The sequence below is a fragment of the Camarhynchus parvulus genome, chromosome Z (genome assembly GCF_901933205.1).
Source record: "Camarhynchus parvulus chromosome Z, STF_HiC, whole genome shotgun sequence".
Lineage (NCBI taxonomy): Eukaryota > Metazoa > Chordata > Aves > Passeriformes > Thraupidae > Camarhynchus > Camarhynchus parvulus.
Window position 1 is genome coordinate 56,545,738 of NC_044601.1, and position 17,722 is coordinate 56,563,459.

General features: G+C 41.9%; 2 protein-coding genes across 2 annotated transcripts; both read right to left on the reverse strand.

Moving 5' to 3' along the window:
- Positions 1-2,926: 2,926 nt before the first annotated feature.
- FBXO4 (F-box protein 4) lies at positions 2,927-13,332 on the reverse strand. The gene is made up of 7 exons (XM_030969015.1): positions 13,183-13,332; positions 12,834-13,069; positions 10,992-11,212; positions 9,939-10,014; positions 9,253-9,431; positions 8,240-8,415; positions 2,927-7,205 (listed from the first exon to the last, which is right to left on the reverse strand). The coding sequence occupies exons 1-7, from the start codon at positions 13,258-13,260 to the stop codon at positions 7,116-7,118; spliced, it is 1,056 nt and encodes a 351-aa protein (XP_030824875.1). The 5' UTR covers positions 13,261-13,332; the 3' UTR covers positions 2,927-7,115.
- CZH5orf51 (chromosome Z C5orf51 homolog) lies at positions 12,355-17,084 on the reverse strand. The gene is made up of 7 exons (XM_030969014.1): positions 17,015-17,084; positions 16,594-16,694; positions 16,072-16,215; positions 15,545-15,676; positions 15,242-15,356; positions 13,669-13,997; positions 12,355-13,069 (listed from the first exon to the last, which is right to left on the reverse strand). Exons 1-6 carry the CDS (start codon positions 17,082-17,084, stop codon positions 13,708-13,710), a joined length of 852 nt encoding a protein of 283 aa, XP_030824874.1. The 3' UTR covers positions 12,355-13,069; positions 13,669-13,707.
- Positions 17,085-17,722: the final 638 nt, after the last annotated feature.

Here is a 17,722-nt window from a genome sequence, read left to right on the forward strand (position 1 = left end):
GGCGACCCCCCTGCCCATCACCCCCATCCCACTCCCCAACTCCAGAAGGCTCCTCGGGGTTCGGGTGGTGATTGGGCCGGGGGGGAAAAACCACACCTATTGTTTCTGTTAATTGGATGTCTCATGTCACCCCATTTGATGTATCTTATGTTGATTGGTTATGTTTGTCTCGCCCTCCCCCTGGGGTCGGCTTTATAAGGCCTGACCAGGGGGAGGACCTTTGTCAGTTTTCCGTGACCCCTCACCCTCCTGTTTCTACCCTGCTCCTAATAAACCCTTCACCCACCACGGAGAACTGACTGGCTCGCGTCTCCTTCTTCTTCGCTCCACCGCTCCTCGTGTTGCCGCTGCCCGTGACCTTTTGTCTCTCCTTACTAGGACGCCTCCTGTGGCTTTCACCGCCCAGGGGTCCTAGGTGGCTAGGGGCTTGGCTCTGCCACACGGCAGCTTGCCATCCCTCGGCTAGGACAGACTGTGGCCGCTCTGACCCTCCTCTCGAGTCTCAGCTCTGTGGAGCAGCCAGGCCACTCTCGCACGAGCGACCGCATGAGTGCAGGATCTCACATGGTCCAGCTGAAGCACAGCTCTGCATTCTCTCCCACCCCACCATTACCTGCTCAGCAAACCACAAATCAGGCCAATGAATTTTATCTGGTGCACTGGAGAGCAGGAAGGAAACTGCTGTGCTGGAATGCTTAGAGACCAGAGATGCATGGAAGGTACCATGTGGGAGAAATAAGACAGGAGCTGGCTCAGCATGTTAGCTTGTGGGTGTCATTCAGGTGGCAGTAGGGACACCCATAGACAAGGCACTGTGGAAACATCAGTATCAGGTTATATGTTAGCCAGAATTCTCCATGGTTGTTGATTTTAACTGCCTGCCACGAATCTTGGGTACTGTGGCAGCAGTTCCCAATTCCTCCTCTTCAGTTGGGGCCCTCAAACTATTTAACCCTTCAGGCATAGCAAGACACCTCAAAAAAATCTTCACAACAGTATGTCCTTTCAGTCATTTATTTTTCAGTTTATATCTGTGTTATTAGCTACTTGTGACTGGAACAAGTGATCAGAGAATAGTGGGGGATCAAAATGTGTGTATGCACACCAGCTTATTTATATATAACTCCATAGCTGTGGTAAAAATAAAGCTGGAAAACATAAATCCTTGGTAGAATTTTTTTGTTATAGTGAGCCTAAAAGCAGTTCAAGTCTCAGCTGAAAAGGATATTTATATTGGCTCAGCAGCAATTCTTTTCAACAAAAGACTGAAAAATGCTTGAATTCAAGTACATAACTCAACCATGTATTGATTATACTCAGAGTTTCCTCTCTTGTTTTAGAGAAATGTAGCAATAATCAGGTAACTGGGTTTTTTGCTTTCAATATACATTCTTTTACAAATTTTGAGTCTCTAATTTTGAAAATAAACCCCCAGGATTATTTTAATATTGTTTGTCAGTTAAATGTGTAATTTGCATTTATTTTGATGCAAATAGGTTGTGGTTTTTCTAAGAAGCCGAATGTGTAGCTGTGTCAGTGCATCCTTATGCTACATTGCCCAAAGTCTGGATGTGTGATGTGTAAATGTTATAGTCATAAAAGAGGATTCTCAGGTAACTCATTTACTTAAATCCTCATTATTCAAGAAAAAATTTAACTTATCCCACCAAATTTAATGTACAGCACATATGCAGATCAAATTTAACCTATTTCTTTCATATTAACTAAAGCTATGGACACTGTTTTAAATCTTCACAAAATGTAAGATTAAGCCAGTCAAATTTCTAAGGGAATTGGCTGTTAATAGCATTGTTTTTATAAGAGAAAGTTCTAAGCAACTGGTGTTTCTAGTTACATTTAGGAAACTTGTGAAAAACCTTCTACAAAAGGTTATTTGGTTCAAATAGAGAAAAAGGCTTAGTTTTGTTCTTGATGAGTAGCCCTTTTATGTTCATATTTATGGAATGTGTCTCGTATGGTATCAGGCACGAACTGTGTTAATAATTTAAGTTTGTAGGGAAGACATGAGAGATGCCACACCAAAATGATATTCCTTTATCAACAAAGCACTACAGATTAAGAAATACAACCCTTGGTCCTTGGTTCCTGTGTAACGACAGCAGTTCCTTTATGTGAGAAAGCTGTGATTTTTTGTTATCACTTTATAAAGAGTAGTATTAAATAATTTAATGAATACAGAAGGTCTTTCTGGGTTCACTTCACAGTGAAACACTTCACAGAGCTGGGTGAAATCTGTTTCTGGAACTGTATCAGAGTTTCATATACTTCCAGCTCTTGTCCACCTAGTAGTTTGCATACTACGGAGGAATTGAGACTCTAAGACTAGTATTGTTCAACTTTCTTTTGGTGGAGCAAATGGCTTGATTGATTTCAGCCTTCAGAAAAAGACTGAATGCCTTTTTCTCCCATTAGGGTGACTGATTCTGTGTGCTGTCACATGCTGGCTGGTGTTCCCAGAGACAGTAGGCTCCTTGTGCAAGGACAGCCAGAAATACTGCAAGTGAGAATACTGTTAGCCCATTCTGTGGGCTAAGAGGTGATTCAGAGACTTCCTGATGCAAAGTCCTGCCTTCAGTGGAGAGCATTCTGTGCACACGTGCAGGACAGGTGACTGGTTTGGGAGCATACAGTTGCTCACGAACAGGAAAGCCCGGCAAACTCTCACAGCAGAGCAGGAGATGGAGAGAGTTGAGCAGCCGGCAGCCTGGTGGGCCAGCTGATATAACCTCTGCTAGTGCAGGGCAATCAGCTGGCTTCCTGGATCCTCCTGGCGTCAGGGCACAGGAAGGCGATCCAGAAGGACAAGCAATCCTGCGGCAGTAATGCGATGTGGTGGAGCGAAGGAAAACACGAGAGGCGAGCCAGTTCTCTGCAGCAGGGGAACGTTTATTGGAGGGAGGGCAGGCGCGAACAGGCGGGGGCGCGCAGAAAAGTAACCCACACTCTGCCCCTCGGTGAGAGCATTTATCAGAACCCCGAGGGGAGGGGAAAATCACAGACAACCAATGACGAGAAACAATACAAAGAATGACAAGCCCGACTAACAAATCATAATACAACAAAGGAGTGGTTTCCCACCCTGACCCAATCACCCGCTGTCCCAGGGAGAACTTTCTAGGGATGGGGAGTGGGCAGAGAGTGATGGGCATGGGGGTCACCTAGGAAACAGAGGAGGGGAGAACATCATTATCATATAGTTAGGGAGGGGATATCTTGACGGACTTAAAAAGTGAAACAAAAAGGCGGGAATCGCCATGGTAGTTAGTGATTGACAGTTAACTGCCACTGGATAGAGGGGGAAAGAGCCCTGAGAACCCAGCCTGAGAACACCTTCTTAGAAACTTTAACAAACAGCCAACTTACAAATAAAACTAAATCAGAACTTCACAAACCAAAACCGCGCACACACCACAACAGGAGCAGCTCTGCACAGGGCACCTGAGGTCCTGGCAGACCAGGGAACCTGGCTTCAGTAGTGTGCCCACACAGTGATGAAGGCTATGTTGAGGGCAAGTGCTCAATTCCCCTCTGCCCAGGACTTGTAGCTCTGAATCTGAAGCATGGTGTCCAGCTTTAAGCCTGCACTATGTGAGATACAAACCAGAGAGAATCCAGCGAAGGGTCACTAAGACATTTAAGAGGCTGGAGGAAGGAAGCCTAAGAGACTGGCTGCTCAGGAACCTTGGCCAGTAATGCCCAGACTGGTACCTGCAAACAGCTGCTCAGCACAGATGTGGTAATGCTGGAGCAGGAGATACCTAATCTCACTGGCTCTTAAATATTCCCCTTATCCAGACCCATCATGTTTTGTTGTTTGCTAGGTCTCTGCTCTATGCCTGCTACCTCCATTCTTGATTGCAGTTTCATCCTCCTAAGACAACTGAGGGCAGCCTTTGTTCAGACATCCTCTGAAGTTTAAATACAGGCTCTAGCTATATCATGTTCTGTAACTGAACAAAGAATGTTATTTCTCTACTCCTGTATCTGAGGAAAGTAATTTATCCAGAACCACTAGTGCTAGAGTGGCATGAAAAACACAATACATCACAGACACCAATCACTTTGCAATAATGCCAACAATTATTTCCATACGTCTTCTGACAGCAACTCCATCTATTCTTTTCAGCTGCGATATTCATGCTGCCATACAAAGTGATATTGACAATACCCACCAGATTAAGAGGCAGCACATTCCCTGTCTATGAGCCTTTGAAAAGCATTTCGATTTTCCCATAGGTCTTTCTATAACTGTGCCCGCTTCCTGCATCTCTGAGCAGGGGAGTGCAATTGATTACTTGGAGCAATTTTGGCAAAGGGTGTAGGGATGCTGCCTGAACAGCATCAGTGCTGATGCAGATCAGCAATGCCATCCTGCAGGACACACGGAGAGCCACAGTTCCTTCTGAAGCTGGAGCTAGAAAGGTCCTGACACTCCTGCTTAGATCCAGGGCTGCTCCATCATCATCATAACCTGCAAGACATCTCACCAGGGACAGTGTGCTGCCTCTGTCCTGAGAGCCTGACAAGTGCCCCCAGGCACTGCTCTGGAGCTGGACGCAGGTATTTTTGTTATTCAATTTTCAAAGATTTGAAAATTAGCATCCTCATGGCCACTTTCTTTTTTTTGAAAGTTGCTCAGGTGAAGTCTCAGTAATTGAGTTTTCTTATAAATTCACATATATTGTCATTTTAATCTCTTATTTTGTGACCACTGTTTAGATAAACATCCTGCCTCAGTGGGTACAAAAGCAATTTCTGTCTAGTGCTTTTAGAATCCTTCATCCCTAGGAAAGCAAGATTCCTGGGATCCAGATCCTGGTTTGATTTTTCACAAACCCATCACCATTGCATCTACTCTGATAAATACAAAACCAATTAGATTTTTTTAGAGAAGTAGTTTTCTTTTTACATTACAAAGTTTTAAGATACACTTAAGTCATGTTCTAATATTCCATACCCAACTATTTTTGAATTTCTAACAATGACAGTCCCAAGCTTAAATGATTTCTACACTTCTAAATTCAGCAGACTCAGGAACTGAAATAGGAGGAATTGACAAATGTAACAGGCAGTGCATCTCTGCAACTATTTTTCGTATGTATGCTCAGCAAGCTGGTTGCCTCTTCCACAGCGTATCTCTGTGCACCTCAGCTGCTCCTTTGCACAGTGTACATTCTCATCCTCCTTGCCTGTGCTGATCCACCACAGCATTTAATCATGGAGCTCTGTGACTGCACGGACTTCTCATGCCCACTGTGTGTTTTCTATACTTCTAGACTGTAATTCTGATAGGTATTCTAGCTTTAAGTTAATCTAACAGATGCTCCCTCAAAAAAACTACATACTCTACATTATCCTAACCCTTTGAAATGACAGTGAGTTATCTTAATTAAACTGGTAACATAAAATAACCTTGTTCATGACTATGGACAACACACATGTAAGGGGCTTAACACACATAGGAAGACTCTAAATATCATTCTTTAAAAAAGTATTTATTCCTGATGAAGAAAGTAGAAAGACGATCTTCCATAACCCCTCCATATTCGTAGTAGCAACAGAATCAGGTTGCTGTACTCAATCCCATACATACAGACCACTACGAAATTAATATGATTAGGAGGAAAATCACATACACCCAGTCACAAAGCATGGAATTTTACTCCAAACACTCAAATCCATTGGATCTGTTCTATTTTAAAGGGCAAAACATATGTACATTATTAAAAAATATATATATATATATAAACCCCGGAATTTTCATTGTAATGTTCCTTTGGATTTTCCCTTGAAACTCCCATGTGTCCCTGATTAGGACACATCAAAAAAATCTGGGAAAATGGATTAATTGTGCATAAAGATGAAAAAAAAGGAGATACTTTCTAGTTCATTAAAAAATCCCAAACATCTTCTCAAATGGAATGTTTCTGACATGGCTGTGTTGATCATCACTCAAGTATCCCAGACTGAAGGCAGTTACAGCTGTATGTGTGTTTTGCAACCATTTATCTAGGGTTCCAAGAAAAACCCACAAGACACCTGAATTTCCACGATGATAGGAGAAAATAAAACAAAAGGCCCAGAATAAAGCAAATAAATGCCCTGGCAAGAAATCCAAGTGAAGTTTCTGAACATTCATCCAATAGTAAAAACATGAAAAGGTGGAAGATGATGACTATCCTGAAAGACATCTATATGGAAAACACAATTTCCAGCTTTAAAATGTTGCTTTGCTTTTCATAAAACTATTTGCAAATGCGTAGAAAATTTCAAGCCAGGTATAATTCATATGTGCAAATGGCCACAACTGTTTGGGAAACTTGATAGTTTGTGTATGCAATAAAGTCCTGAATGATCCTATTTAATACTTGTTCATGGAATCAGAGGAATATCCAGTTCAAGCTAATGTTTTCAGTGCAACAGAAAGAAAAAGATGCCGAAGTCTGTTGTGGTTGGTTTAAGTAAGATCACAACAAAGGAACAACAATTCATATGCAAGAGTGTTTGTTTCCTTCTAAGAAATTTGGTCTGGGCTGAAAATTTCCCCCGCTATTTTTGTCTAGGCATTTTTTCAAGGAAAAATTCAGGGGAACTCACTTTTCTAAATTCAAGAGTTACTGTCTTTCTGTCAAACTCCTACTATACAACGTGCAGTATGTTTTCTTTGGTCAGGAAGTGTCACTGTAAAGATCTCCACTGAATATATTTACTAAATGTGTGATAGGGCTGTGCTGATAAACTAACGTAGTGTTACATATTTATTTATAGAAGATATTACACCATCAGATATATTGGAAAAGATTGTACTCTAAAGGCCTCTAGTTGAAAGGAGAGAAAAACAACAAAACACTCAGATTGTCCCTCCAAATCACTTCTTCATCACAGCTAGAATCAAGGTAATTCTACTTGTACTTCTAATTCAGGACTATAGTTGGAAAAATGTTAAGGATTTGAGTATGTGCAGTGAAATATATACAGGTCTGCCTTACTAGTTTTCCCTTTTGACAGTACTCTGGCAGGAAGGACAAGATTCTTACTTCAACTGAAAGGGAAAACACCAAAAGGTTTATACAGGGCAACAATGCCTAATCTTACTACTGAGCACTTTTACAATTTGCTTCTTCCAAGAGCCACTCAATTCCATTTAGCAGTCCATCTAAAGTTGCAGCTACAGTGTCCTGCATCTGTGAAAATAAAATTGAAAGAAAAAGTTATTGTATTAGAGGTAACAGCTAACAGGATCTAACAGTATTTTAATATCACTCTGCGTCTATCTGTAAAGTCAGAAACACTCATATCAAATCTAAATTTTTATCACTACTGTAAAGGTCCATTAGACAAAAAAAAGGTTTTATAAAAGTAAGAAAACAAACAAAAAAACACCCTTACATTAAGAAAGCTTTCACTCTTAGTATCAGAGGTGAATTTATTTTCAATTGTTTCATCAGCTGTTCTGGAAGATTACATTTGCTTTACAGATGGCAATCCACTTGAAAAATCTTCTTGTTACTCTTAAAGCAAAACTGCCACTTTAGAGCTTTGAACTTCTATGCATCATTAACACTCAGATTTTGTAATATCCCATCCAGTGGCTATTACAAATAGTATGTTTTGTAAAAAGCCTATAAACATTTTCCTTATGAAAACAAAGGAATTACCTCAAATCAGGATTTTTTTTCTGGTTAAGTTATTCTTCAGCTACACATCAACAAAAATGCATTCTGTGCGGCTGAACCATGCTGATAGATACTGTCCTTGATGAACATAAAAAACCAGGTTCAAGACCTCACATCCTAGGTAGAAAACTGATCTGTCAAAAACTGAAGACATCACATCAACTGAGTGACAGTAAACAGTCTTTTAAAAATGTCCCAAAAATCTATCTTGTGTCCAAGGCTGTGACTCAGGAAATTTAGATTTAAATGAACTGAAGTTTCTTTACTCCCTTCAAGACCATCATTTGTCCTTCCTTACATTCTAGCTCCATCTTAAGTCTCTTGTGTGCTTTTGGGCAAGTCACTTAAGCTCCTTGTTTTCAGACAAGCTAATAATTCATCTTGGAGCACCAGAGAAATGAAATCTTTCACTTGAATGGAAAGCTCATGTACTAGTGTTGAAAGCTGCACTCTTGCTTAGGTAGCTATAGTTAAGCAACCTAAGAGCCTAAGTTAAATTTAAACCGCAGAGAAACAGAAAATAAATGTTTAAGAGCAAGTACCATCCAGGGCTGATGCAGCAGATTAAGTTGCAACTGATGTGCCACATAAACACATGGAATTCTTTGCACACCAACATCAGACACACAGGACAAAACCAGCAGAGGTCTGTTCGGAGGCCCGAGGGCTGGATCAATCATTGCCGAAATACGAGCCAGCTCCTCCTGACGATCATGTGCTAAGAAACAATTTTTAATATATGAGTCTTAAGTATATGCAAAAAAAAGTGTTTTCATTTTTGGGATTTTTTTATGTCAGAGGCATTTAGACAGAGGGGTGGAAGGACCAAATGATCTTGTTCTGCTTATCACAAGACATACTCATCTGCCCTTATGTTACACAGATATTGATGACATTTAGATATTAAAGATCTCCATAGATTCTATGGCAGCCTATTTCAATCCTAACATCAGAGTGTTTTCTGAGTACCTCACAGAGATCAAAATTACAACAAGCCATTCAGAAGTACTCACACGCTGCACAGTCAGCAGCCTTTCCCTACTGACTGAATGCACTTTTCTCTTAGTGTATCCCTTCAAAGTTTTTTGCCTGTCTCTTTTCTGAGACAGCCCTTTTCCTCCATTCAAAGCTGATGAATGTAAAGACAATTACTGGAATTGTTATTTGGATTATCATCTCACAGGACTAAACTGATTTAGACTAATTGTATTTTTTACTGTTTTCCTAGTGAAGGTTGTTTCCACAGCACAAACAATGTATTTTCAAGTTTCTCCTATACATACCCATGGGGGTTTTTTTGTTTTTTAATCCATGTAATTTCTCACATATAATTTAGATAGCAACCATATCAGTATGTGCCATAAACAAAACAAGGGGCCATAATCCACAACATGTTGATTACAGTGTCTAGAATACGAGACCTCTTCGTGAAGAGGTCACATGAAGAAACAGCAGATTTTGAAAGGATCAGAACATGGATTTTGATGTATTGCATATTCTTTGTAATCTAACACACCAGTTATTCACAAAATATAAATAAAGAGAATCCCCTTACCTCTATGAGCTTCTGCATTAGCAACATAAATGAATCCATCAACTACTTCGCACACCTTCCTCACTTGAGCTATTACACTGTAGTGCGTGGCTTGCTGGCTCCCTACTGTGCTGTTCTCTTGGTAAAACATCTTATTCACAGCAACAGCTTGCTCCTCCCTTGCTCTCCTCCTTTCCACACTGAAAGATATTTCAGTGGTCAGGTTAACTGAGAATATCAAAAGAGAATCTTGAAAGTCTAGGCAGTGCAGGAAAGGGACAGGAAAATGGGCTGAGCCAGAAAAATAGTTTCATTTCTGCCTGCCCTCTCCTGCTCTCCTTTCTTCCTGAGTGCACAGAGATGGTTGGCAAACTGCAAGATGCTTATGAAAATACACTCCAGGATGAGTTCATGGAGTGTTTCCAAAGGGACTCAACCAAGGTATTAAGAGGGACAGACAAACCTGTAATGTGCCTGTTGTACATCTTTGGTACAAAGACTGTTTGGAAAAGCTTTATTACTTCCATGAGAAAACTTAGTGGTTGAAAAAAGAAAGGACAAGCAAAGACATGCATTGAAACTTCAATTTATAAGGGATATCCATGCATTAGAAAGTGCACACGAAAGTCCCAGGACAAAAATATGAAAACTCTAAAATAAATTAGAAACTGTACGTTTTATTTGGTGGAGAACAGATCTTATCTTACCTCGTGGTGGAATACAATGTCACAATATTGAATTTTTGACTGTTGTTAAACTGAAAACTGACTCCGGATCCAATTCCTACAGGAAAAAAAGAATCTATGAGATTACAGCTATTTGGCTACTGAATACAATTAAGTGGTAGTTCAAGAATTCCAGTGGTGGTACAAAATGAATATATTCAAACCTAGATATTGCTCTTAGGGGTAGAAGATTTACTATTTTACAATTAAACTTTATACATGCTCCAATTGATCAGACTTTTAATTTCAAGAAAATCTAGTCAAAGGTATTAAAACCATTTCCATATTTCTGATTATTAGAATTGGAGCTAGAAATCTAAAACAGAAAGGAGACAGACTTGTATTTATTAGCTGAAACTGGCATAGAAAAGGCTCCAGTCTGCTTATGACAAGCTGCACTGAAAAGGACATATGAGAGAAACAAAAAACCCACTAAAAATAATTGTCATGCTTCCTATAAATATAATTTAATTATTTTAGTTCTGCTGTGATGAAATAACTGTTAGTTAAAGAGTAACATATTTTTGTCTCTGGCTTGGACTGAAGTCAAATTAGACTTTCAAAGGTACTCTTTAAAATACAAAAAATCCCTCACCTGCTCCTCTAACTCTTCTAAGTAAAATTTACATAATTTGATATCAGAATACTGAATCATGTAAGGATCAGCCTTGAGTTCCTGTGTAAAGTCACAAAGGTATTTTTTAGCCACTTACTGATAGCAGTACTGAAAGAAAGGCCTGTCTGCATTTACTGATCGTAACAGCAGCAGTAACATGGAATTCTGGATGAAAATAGAAGTACAAGGAGCAAAATGATTCTTCATACAATGTCCAAATTTAATCATAAATTCACTGAAGCTATTAGTTTGTCCCAAATGTTCGCTGCATTTATCCTTCTGAACACATCAGAAATCAGTTTGTTTTTACCATGATTCTACTGAATTTTAAGAATACAAAAACATCATTCCTTTTCTTCATTTCTTCCTCAGAAGTTTTTTCAGAAAACAAGAAGGCCAAAAGCCAAACCCATCATTACCATGAATTTGTCTCTGAGGTAGGCCAGCTACCAGCAGAATTTCTGGGCATGTCATCATCTTTTGTACTAAAGAGTTGTCCAGCTCTTCCAAACCTGGCCCAAACATAGCAAAGCGAGGTTCTGCCTGAGTGACCAGTGATTGCAAAAAGGAAGTCACAGTCCCATACCGGGGACGGCTCGATTTCAAACTTCTTCTACCCTGAGGACAGCTCCTTTTATATCTGTTTAAAATAGATGTAACTAGAAATTAAACACAAAATACAAAAGAGGTATTAATCAAACAAATTAATTTAGGCCCCACATTTCTTATGCTTTGCTTCTGGTACAACTCAAAGCATAGGTCAAAAATTATAAAGTTCCAAACTGATGGTTTCAAGCACCAGTACAAAGCAGACAAAAGCATCAGGCCTTTTAAAGTCCAAATAGCGACTTTTTGGGCCTCAGTACACTTCTATCTACAAATCTTTCAGTTTATTTAAAAATACAATAAAAATCACTAATTTCCCGTCCTCACTTGAAAACACAATATAGGTAAAATAACATCAAAGCAGAAGAGTCACATCAAAAATGTAATTTTAAAAATGAGCCTTCTGATTGCATTTTAAACCTTAATTAAACTCTTTTGCATTTATAACAAGTAACCACCTGAAAAGAAACATTTCCCCTATAGTTAGAAAGCATGCAAGCTGTGGAAAGAGACAAGTGTTGTCTGCAAACTTATATGCTCGTTTGGTGTGGATGCTAGAAGGCATGGAAAGACTGGTAATTGAGATGAAAAAAAACCAGACATCCTAGAGCAGCAACTTGAGTTTGCTTCTGGAGTCATGGTAGGCTGCTGCTGAACAAACCTCTTCAAGGAAGCATGACATGTGTGCTCCTTTATATCCACACTGAATGTTTCAGTTGAGATCAGCAAAACAGCTAAGTGCATGCAGACACAATGGAAATCAGTGACAGATGGTTTCAAATTAGTGATTCAGACCTAAACAGATTCAAATCCAATTTCAAAATCAGCTCATATTTTGCACATCAAATTCTGTGGGTACTGTTCCCACCTGTTAAAAGAGGATGAAGGGCACGGAGAATGCAGAAGTTAGTGCATTTACCACAAAGCAGTGTATTAAGGACCACCTTTGGAAAATGTAACTGCAAATAAATCAGAAATCCCAAAAACATCTACAGACCACTACGGCAAATCAAGGGAACTGAATGAAGTTTAGAAAAGAAATCACCACAAACTAACTTGTTTCAAGAGTTCTTCACGGTCACCCCAACATATTGTGTTGCTATGCTTTTCAACTATATTAGCTGAAACCAGTCTTTGTCTTACAGCCTTTGACAATCAGACCTAAAACAATACGACTTGTTATTCTGTGCACATTCTGTGCACTTTTTTATTATTAGGTCTTCCAAATAACATGAAAAACAATGGAGATTCATTTCACTTGCTGTAGTTTGAAGACTTCTTGGTACTTTTATGAAAATAACTGCCATGGCACTGAGAGCAAAGAACACTTCATTATCAAGATCAACAGTAAGCAGTATTTCTGTGCCACAGGAGACAGACAGTTTACAAAAAGCTGTAATTTTTTGTAGCATTAGCATTGTTTTTTTTACAATGTTTTACATTCTTGTTGAGCTTCAAACAGAAAGAGCTGACCAGACCATAGAGCAACAGGAAATTTTATTTCCAAAATAAACAATGGATTTGAGATACATCAAAATTTAAATAGCAGCTTCCAGCAGAGCTTTATTTCTGTAAATATGAAACATGCCTGTGGGCTGAATATTACTGCTGTAGGCATACTTGGAAGTCATGTAAGAGAATATGGAGATACTTACACTGCCATGTAATCATACAGTGCATTGTCGCTGACCTCTGAAAAGGCTTTATTAAAAATCTCCTCATCTGGAAGAGATTTCCAATCAATAGATGTCCAAGAGGGAAGATCCCGCAGGAGAAAATACCTCCATAACAACGGGTCTTGCACAGCTACCCTCCAGTAACAACTCGTGCTTCCCAAGCGGCACAAATCTTGGGGCGAGAGGAAGGACATGATGTTCAGCTGCACGTCGATCTGAAAACCATTGAGAGGAGCGGTTTAAGAACTCCCGAATTCAGCAGTGCAGAAGGACGGGGTGGGATGCAGCGCTTTGCCCCCCGTTTCCCGCCCCACCGGGCCCCGCTCACCGGCAGCGTCTGCAGGGCGCTCTCTCCCCCCGCGCTGTCCGGGTGCGCCGGCAGCGGGGCGGGCGCGGTGCCCCGCATCCAGCGCTCCCGGAGGAGGCGCAGCCCGCCCCGCACCGCGGCCTCCAGGCCGGCACCGCGCGGCTCCGCCGCCGCTGCCGCCGCCGCTGCCGCCGCCATGGCACCGCCCCCGCGCAGCGCCGCGCACGCTCCGGGACCGCCGGCACCGCGCCCCGCTCCGGCCCCGGGCCTGCTGGCACCGCGCTCAGCTCCGGCCCCGGGCCCCGCTCCGGCACCGCCGCTCCGGCCCCGGCCCCCGCTCCGGCACCGCGCCCCTGCCCACGGTGGCTTCCGCACCCACGCCCCAGCACCGCACTGCACTTTGGACCGCGGTCCGGGAGTCCTTGGAATGCGAGTTTTTAATGCAACGGAAGTACACATTTCGGTTGGGAAAAAAAAAAAAGTCAGTGACGAAGAATGTGCTCTTACGCCACGAGTTTTCTTCTAGCACAGACAACGCAGTGGATCTTAGTTGTGAGATTTCACAAAGTAATGCAGCATTTGTTTTGCAGTTGTTGTGTTCCATCCTTGACCTTTTAAGGGTCCCTCACATACGGCCGCATACTTTGTTAACATATTTCTCCCCGTTTCTTGGAAATCCAGCGATATGCTCTGTGATCTGCTGCCCAGGCCACTGTTAGACACAGGATCTACTGCCTCAAGGCTTTCCTGCTTCCCTTCTCCACAGTGTTTCAGTCCCCAGTAGCACATTTCTCCACTGTACATCATTGCCAGTAAGTGAGTGTCACTAAATATACCTGGAAAAATAATTTAGAGTACTTTATTGTTCTGCTATAGGAAAGTACACAGCTTGTTAATTCTTTTTCAGTAACAATGGGGAAGAAAAGTCCAAAAAGACAGTATAAGTATATAATTATATAAATACATAATGCCCAGAAGAAAACCATGGATCAAGACCATGCTCATTTCTCTGTCCAGTTTGGGCCCTCCACAATGTTAAAATCTTTTAAGACTGCCATATAAATATTATTTCTGTAGTTTTGTTTGCCTAATTATCTCATGGAATTTCAGTACTTCTTTACAGCCTCTTTGGCACAGGCATGACTGTACATATTTACTCTGGAGTATTTCTGTGCCTCCCACAGTTTAAGCCTACAAGATACTGTCTGAGGTCATCTTAACTCATGTTAACCAGAGCAGCTTTATTAGTATTTGAATTCAAAGGCACATGTGTCTTTCACCAAAAAATAAAATCTCTAAATAAATCCACACCTTGACTTTACATTATGGAGCTATATAGCAGCAATGCCACTTTCAGATGAAATTAAACAAGAAGGTGCTGCATATCCTGCTACAGTCAGAGAAGAGCTGGTTTTGAGTGTGCTCAACGTGGACCTCATGTCCTCAGCACCAGCTGGTTTACCTTACAAATCCCCTCCTGCTGTGTCACCATACCTGCACCACACTAATGCAGCCTCAGATCCTCCTAGAAACACTCAATGGAAATGAAACTTACATAAAGTGGTGACAAAGAATATTTGCCAAATTTAACCAATTCTGCATATAGTTTTTACCTGCATGAAGTCTGTAATTGTGTTTGTGCCCCTGCTGTCCTAGAGCTAAAAGGGAAGATCAATATGTGAACCTCTGGCACCCTCTGCAGTCATATTTGTGCCCTAAACATCTGACAATGGTGAACTGGATGGTTCACAATAAAATACTGTGTATAAACACTGCCAGCATAAAACACTACTGTGCATCAAACCCTCATTGCCTCAGTTCACCTCCCTCCAGTGTACTCATAAAACACCAAGAAAATGAGCGCTGACACCTCCTAAAATTCATGAGTTTAAAAAGAAAGGGGAGACACTTCCCTGCTTATTTGCCTTATTATCTTCTTGTTCTAAAAAGTGTCAAGTCGTGAACATAAATTAGGTCAAACAATAAACACACGCAAAAAAGCATTTCATAAAGTGAAGCAGTTATTAAGAGGAGTGGGTTAAAAGGTTTTTTGGAGTTATTTTTTGGTTTTTTTTTTTACCTTCACTGAGTAATCTAGCTGTGTCTTTATCTTGATGTGAGATATCTTCATCTAGCTGAAGAGGGCATCTAAAGCTAAGCATCTTCATCAAGTACTGAACTCCATCATTAAGACACTGAGTACAGTTAAAAATGAGGAAAAAATAAGTTCTCATTAAATTAATGATACGCAGAAATACTTCTTCCTACGAAGCCCCAAAATCCTAATTAAAGAAAAAAAACATAACAAAAAAAAACCCAGCCATATTTTAAAAGTCATGACTCAAACTTTAAAGCCCACAGAACATTTTTTCATCTCCTGTACCTTTTTAAATGTGGCAATGTTTTCTCGTAGCCATTCACTCCTTTCTTTTGCTGTGTGGCAATACATGTAAAGCAGGGCTCCTTTTCTCCAGTAAAGACATTCTAACAACTCTGCACCAAGGATGTTGAGGGGCTGAAATAAAATCCAACAAACTGGTCTAACACAAAAATAAACCACCTGAACTACTTATATGCACTGGCACACATGCAAACACTGTGTAAATCTCTTATTTCAGGGACTGTGTTTGACAGCAACACTCAGAGAGAGACAAGGCTAGCCTACCCTAACACTGTAGGTCAAATAGAAGTGTTAACTGCCTGTGGAATCATGAAATGTTAGCAAGAGAACTTCTGAGCACACAACAAGGCATTTGAAACAATATTTTCAGGAATCCCTATTTAAATACCAAAAAGACTTGAAAATGTTTCAAAATACTTCAAATTCTGCCCATCAAAAATACAAATACTATGTCCCATTTCAGATTTTTGTTTTTAAATAATGAAATAATTCGCCCTCTGGCTACTCACTTCTTTTATGCCGCATTCCCTCACTAGGTCCTCTGGTTCTGAAAGAACAGAAATAAGTTCTTTAAGTTTTTGCAAGGCAGATTCTTCTGGAAAATCTTCATCCACAAGCTGGTTTTCCTCAAAATATGTGATGTCTAGGACTGCCTATGAAAACAAGAACATATTCAAAGCAGAAATGCTACTGTCAAAATAATCAAATGGGTGTGTGTTTTAACAGAGAAAATTCATTAGCTTATAAAACATAACAATTCGAATTTAGTTTACAAAAGGTGCAAGTTAAAAGTATTGAAGTACTGGTGATGGTGACTGCCAAGCCAAACCCCCTTCTGTCCCTAAAGTAACAGCACGAACGACTCCAAGTTATCCAAGTCAGAAGCAGTTCTGTGCTTCACAGACGCCCACCACACACCCCCAAGTAACTGAGCCGCCTTTCTGCCCCACCCTCCTTTTTTTACACCAAACCGTCCTTTTACACCACAACACATTTTCTTGAAAGGTAGTTTGATGTCCATAACAATGTACCTGGGTATAGAGCTGAAAAAGCGTGGAAGGATGTTCTTTCCCTTCGTTGCAGAGGTCCTTCAGCTTGTCCAGATGAGCAGAGCCTTTCGCTAAGAAGGTATCTGAGGGAAGAACACAATGCTCTCTTAGCACCGATAAGCACTCAGCAGGAGCCTTACACGCTCTCCTTTCACACATGGCTTTATCATCAATCCTTGGGGCATCTTCAAGAGCGGCTGAATAATAATAATACAGCACCGAAGCAGGCCAGTCATCCTGTCAGACCGCACCTTTCATGATTAAATTAAGGCCATCAGCGGCCAGGCTCTGATGCTGCCAAGCACACGCCATATGCGAAGATGCCCTCGGGGCCGCCCGTGCCCTCGGGGCCTCCCGCGCCGCCCCCGCCCCCGCTCCCGCTCCGTCCCCGCTCCCCGCTCACCGCGGGCCCCGGGCGGGCCGAGCCGCCGGCGCAGCGCCGCCACCCGCGACCGCAGCGCCGCCGCCGCCATGGCGGGCCCGCGCGCGGCCCCTCCGCGCAGGCGCAGCAGCGCGAGCCCGGGGGCGGGAGCGGCTCCGGGACAGCGGGGAGCGGGCAGCGGGGCCTGGCGGTGCCGCCCGACCCCGCCGGGACACCCGGACCCCGATCCTGCCGGGACACCGCCGGCCCGCCCGCCCCGTGCGCACTGTTGGCTGGGACTGCGGTTCTGGGCTTGTGTGGGTGTGAAAGGTCTTTCATAACAGACGGGTGTGGCGTCTGCAGTGCCCTGTCCGTCTCACGGGGAGAGACCCTGTGTTTATAGAATTTACGGAATCAACTTACAGCTCGGAAAAGACCTCTGGTTCCAACCTGTTACCGAATATCACCATGTCGACCCGGCCATGGTACTGAGTGCTATGTCTTGTCTTTTCCTTAAACAGTTCCAGGGACAATGACTCCACCACCTTCCTGACAGCCCATTCCAAGCTCTAATCACCCTTTCCGTGAAGCAATTTGGAACAACGTTTTGTGATGTGTTTTGTGAAATACTTCGTGAAACAGTACTATGTCCAGCCTAGACCTCCCATGGCACAGATTGAAACAATTTCCTCTCCCTGTCGCTGGTTGCCTGGAGAAGGAGCTGACCCCCGCCTGGCCACAGCCTCCTGT

What these genes read in the sequence shown, in the direction of transcription:
- FBXO4 (XM_030969015.1), bottom strand. Translation starts at nt 13,260, where the DNA reads ATGCGGGGCACCGCGCCCGCCCCGCTGCCGGCGCACCCGGACAGCGCG. An exon ending in ACCTCAGAGACAAATTCATG is followed by an intron (nt 10,015 to 10,991) that starts GTAATGATGGGT and finishes TTTTTCCTGTAG; the next exon opens with GAATTGGATCCGGAGTCAGT. An exon ending in TAATGCAGAAGCTCATAGAG is followed by an intron (nt 8,416 to 9,252) that starts GTAAGGGGATTC and finishes ATTGTTTCTTAG; the next exon opens with CACATGATCGTCAGGAGGAG.
- CZH5orf51 (XM_030969014.1), bottom strand. Translation starts at nt 17,084, where the DNA reads ATGGCGGCGGCGGCGCTGCGGTCGCGGGTGGCGGCGCTGCGCCGGCGG. An exon ending in TTTTTCAGCTCTATACCCAG is followed by an intron (nt 16,216 to 16,593) that starts GTACATTGTTAT and finishes TTGTTTTCATAG; the next exon opens with GCAGTCCTAGACATCACATA. An exon ending in ACATTGCCACATTTAAAAAG is followed by an intron (nt 15,357 to 15,544) that starts GTACAGGAGATG and finishes AACTGTACTCAG; the next exon opens with TGTCTTAATGATGGAGTTCA.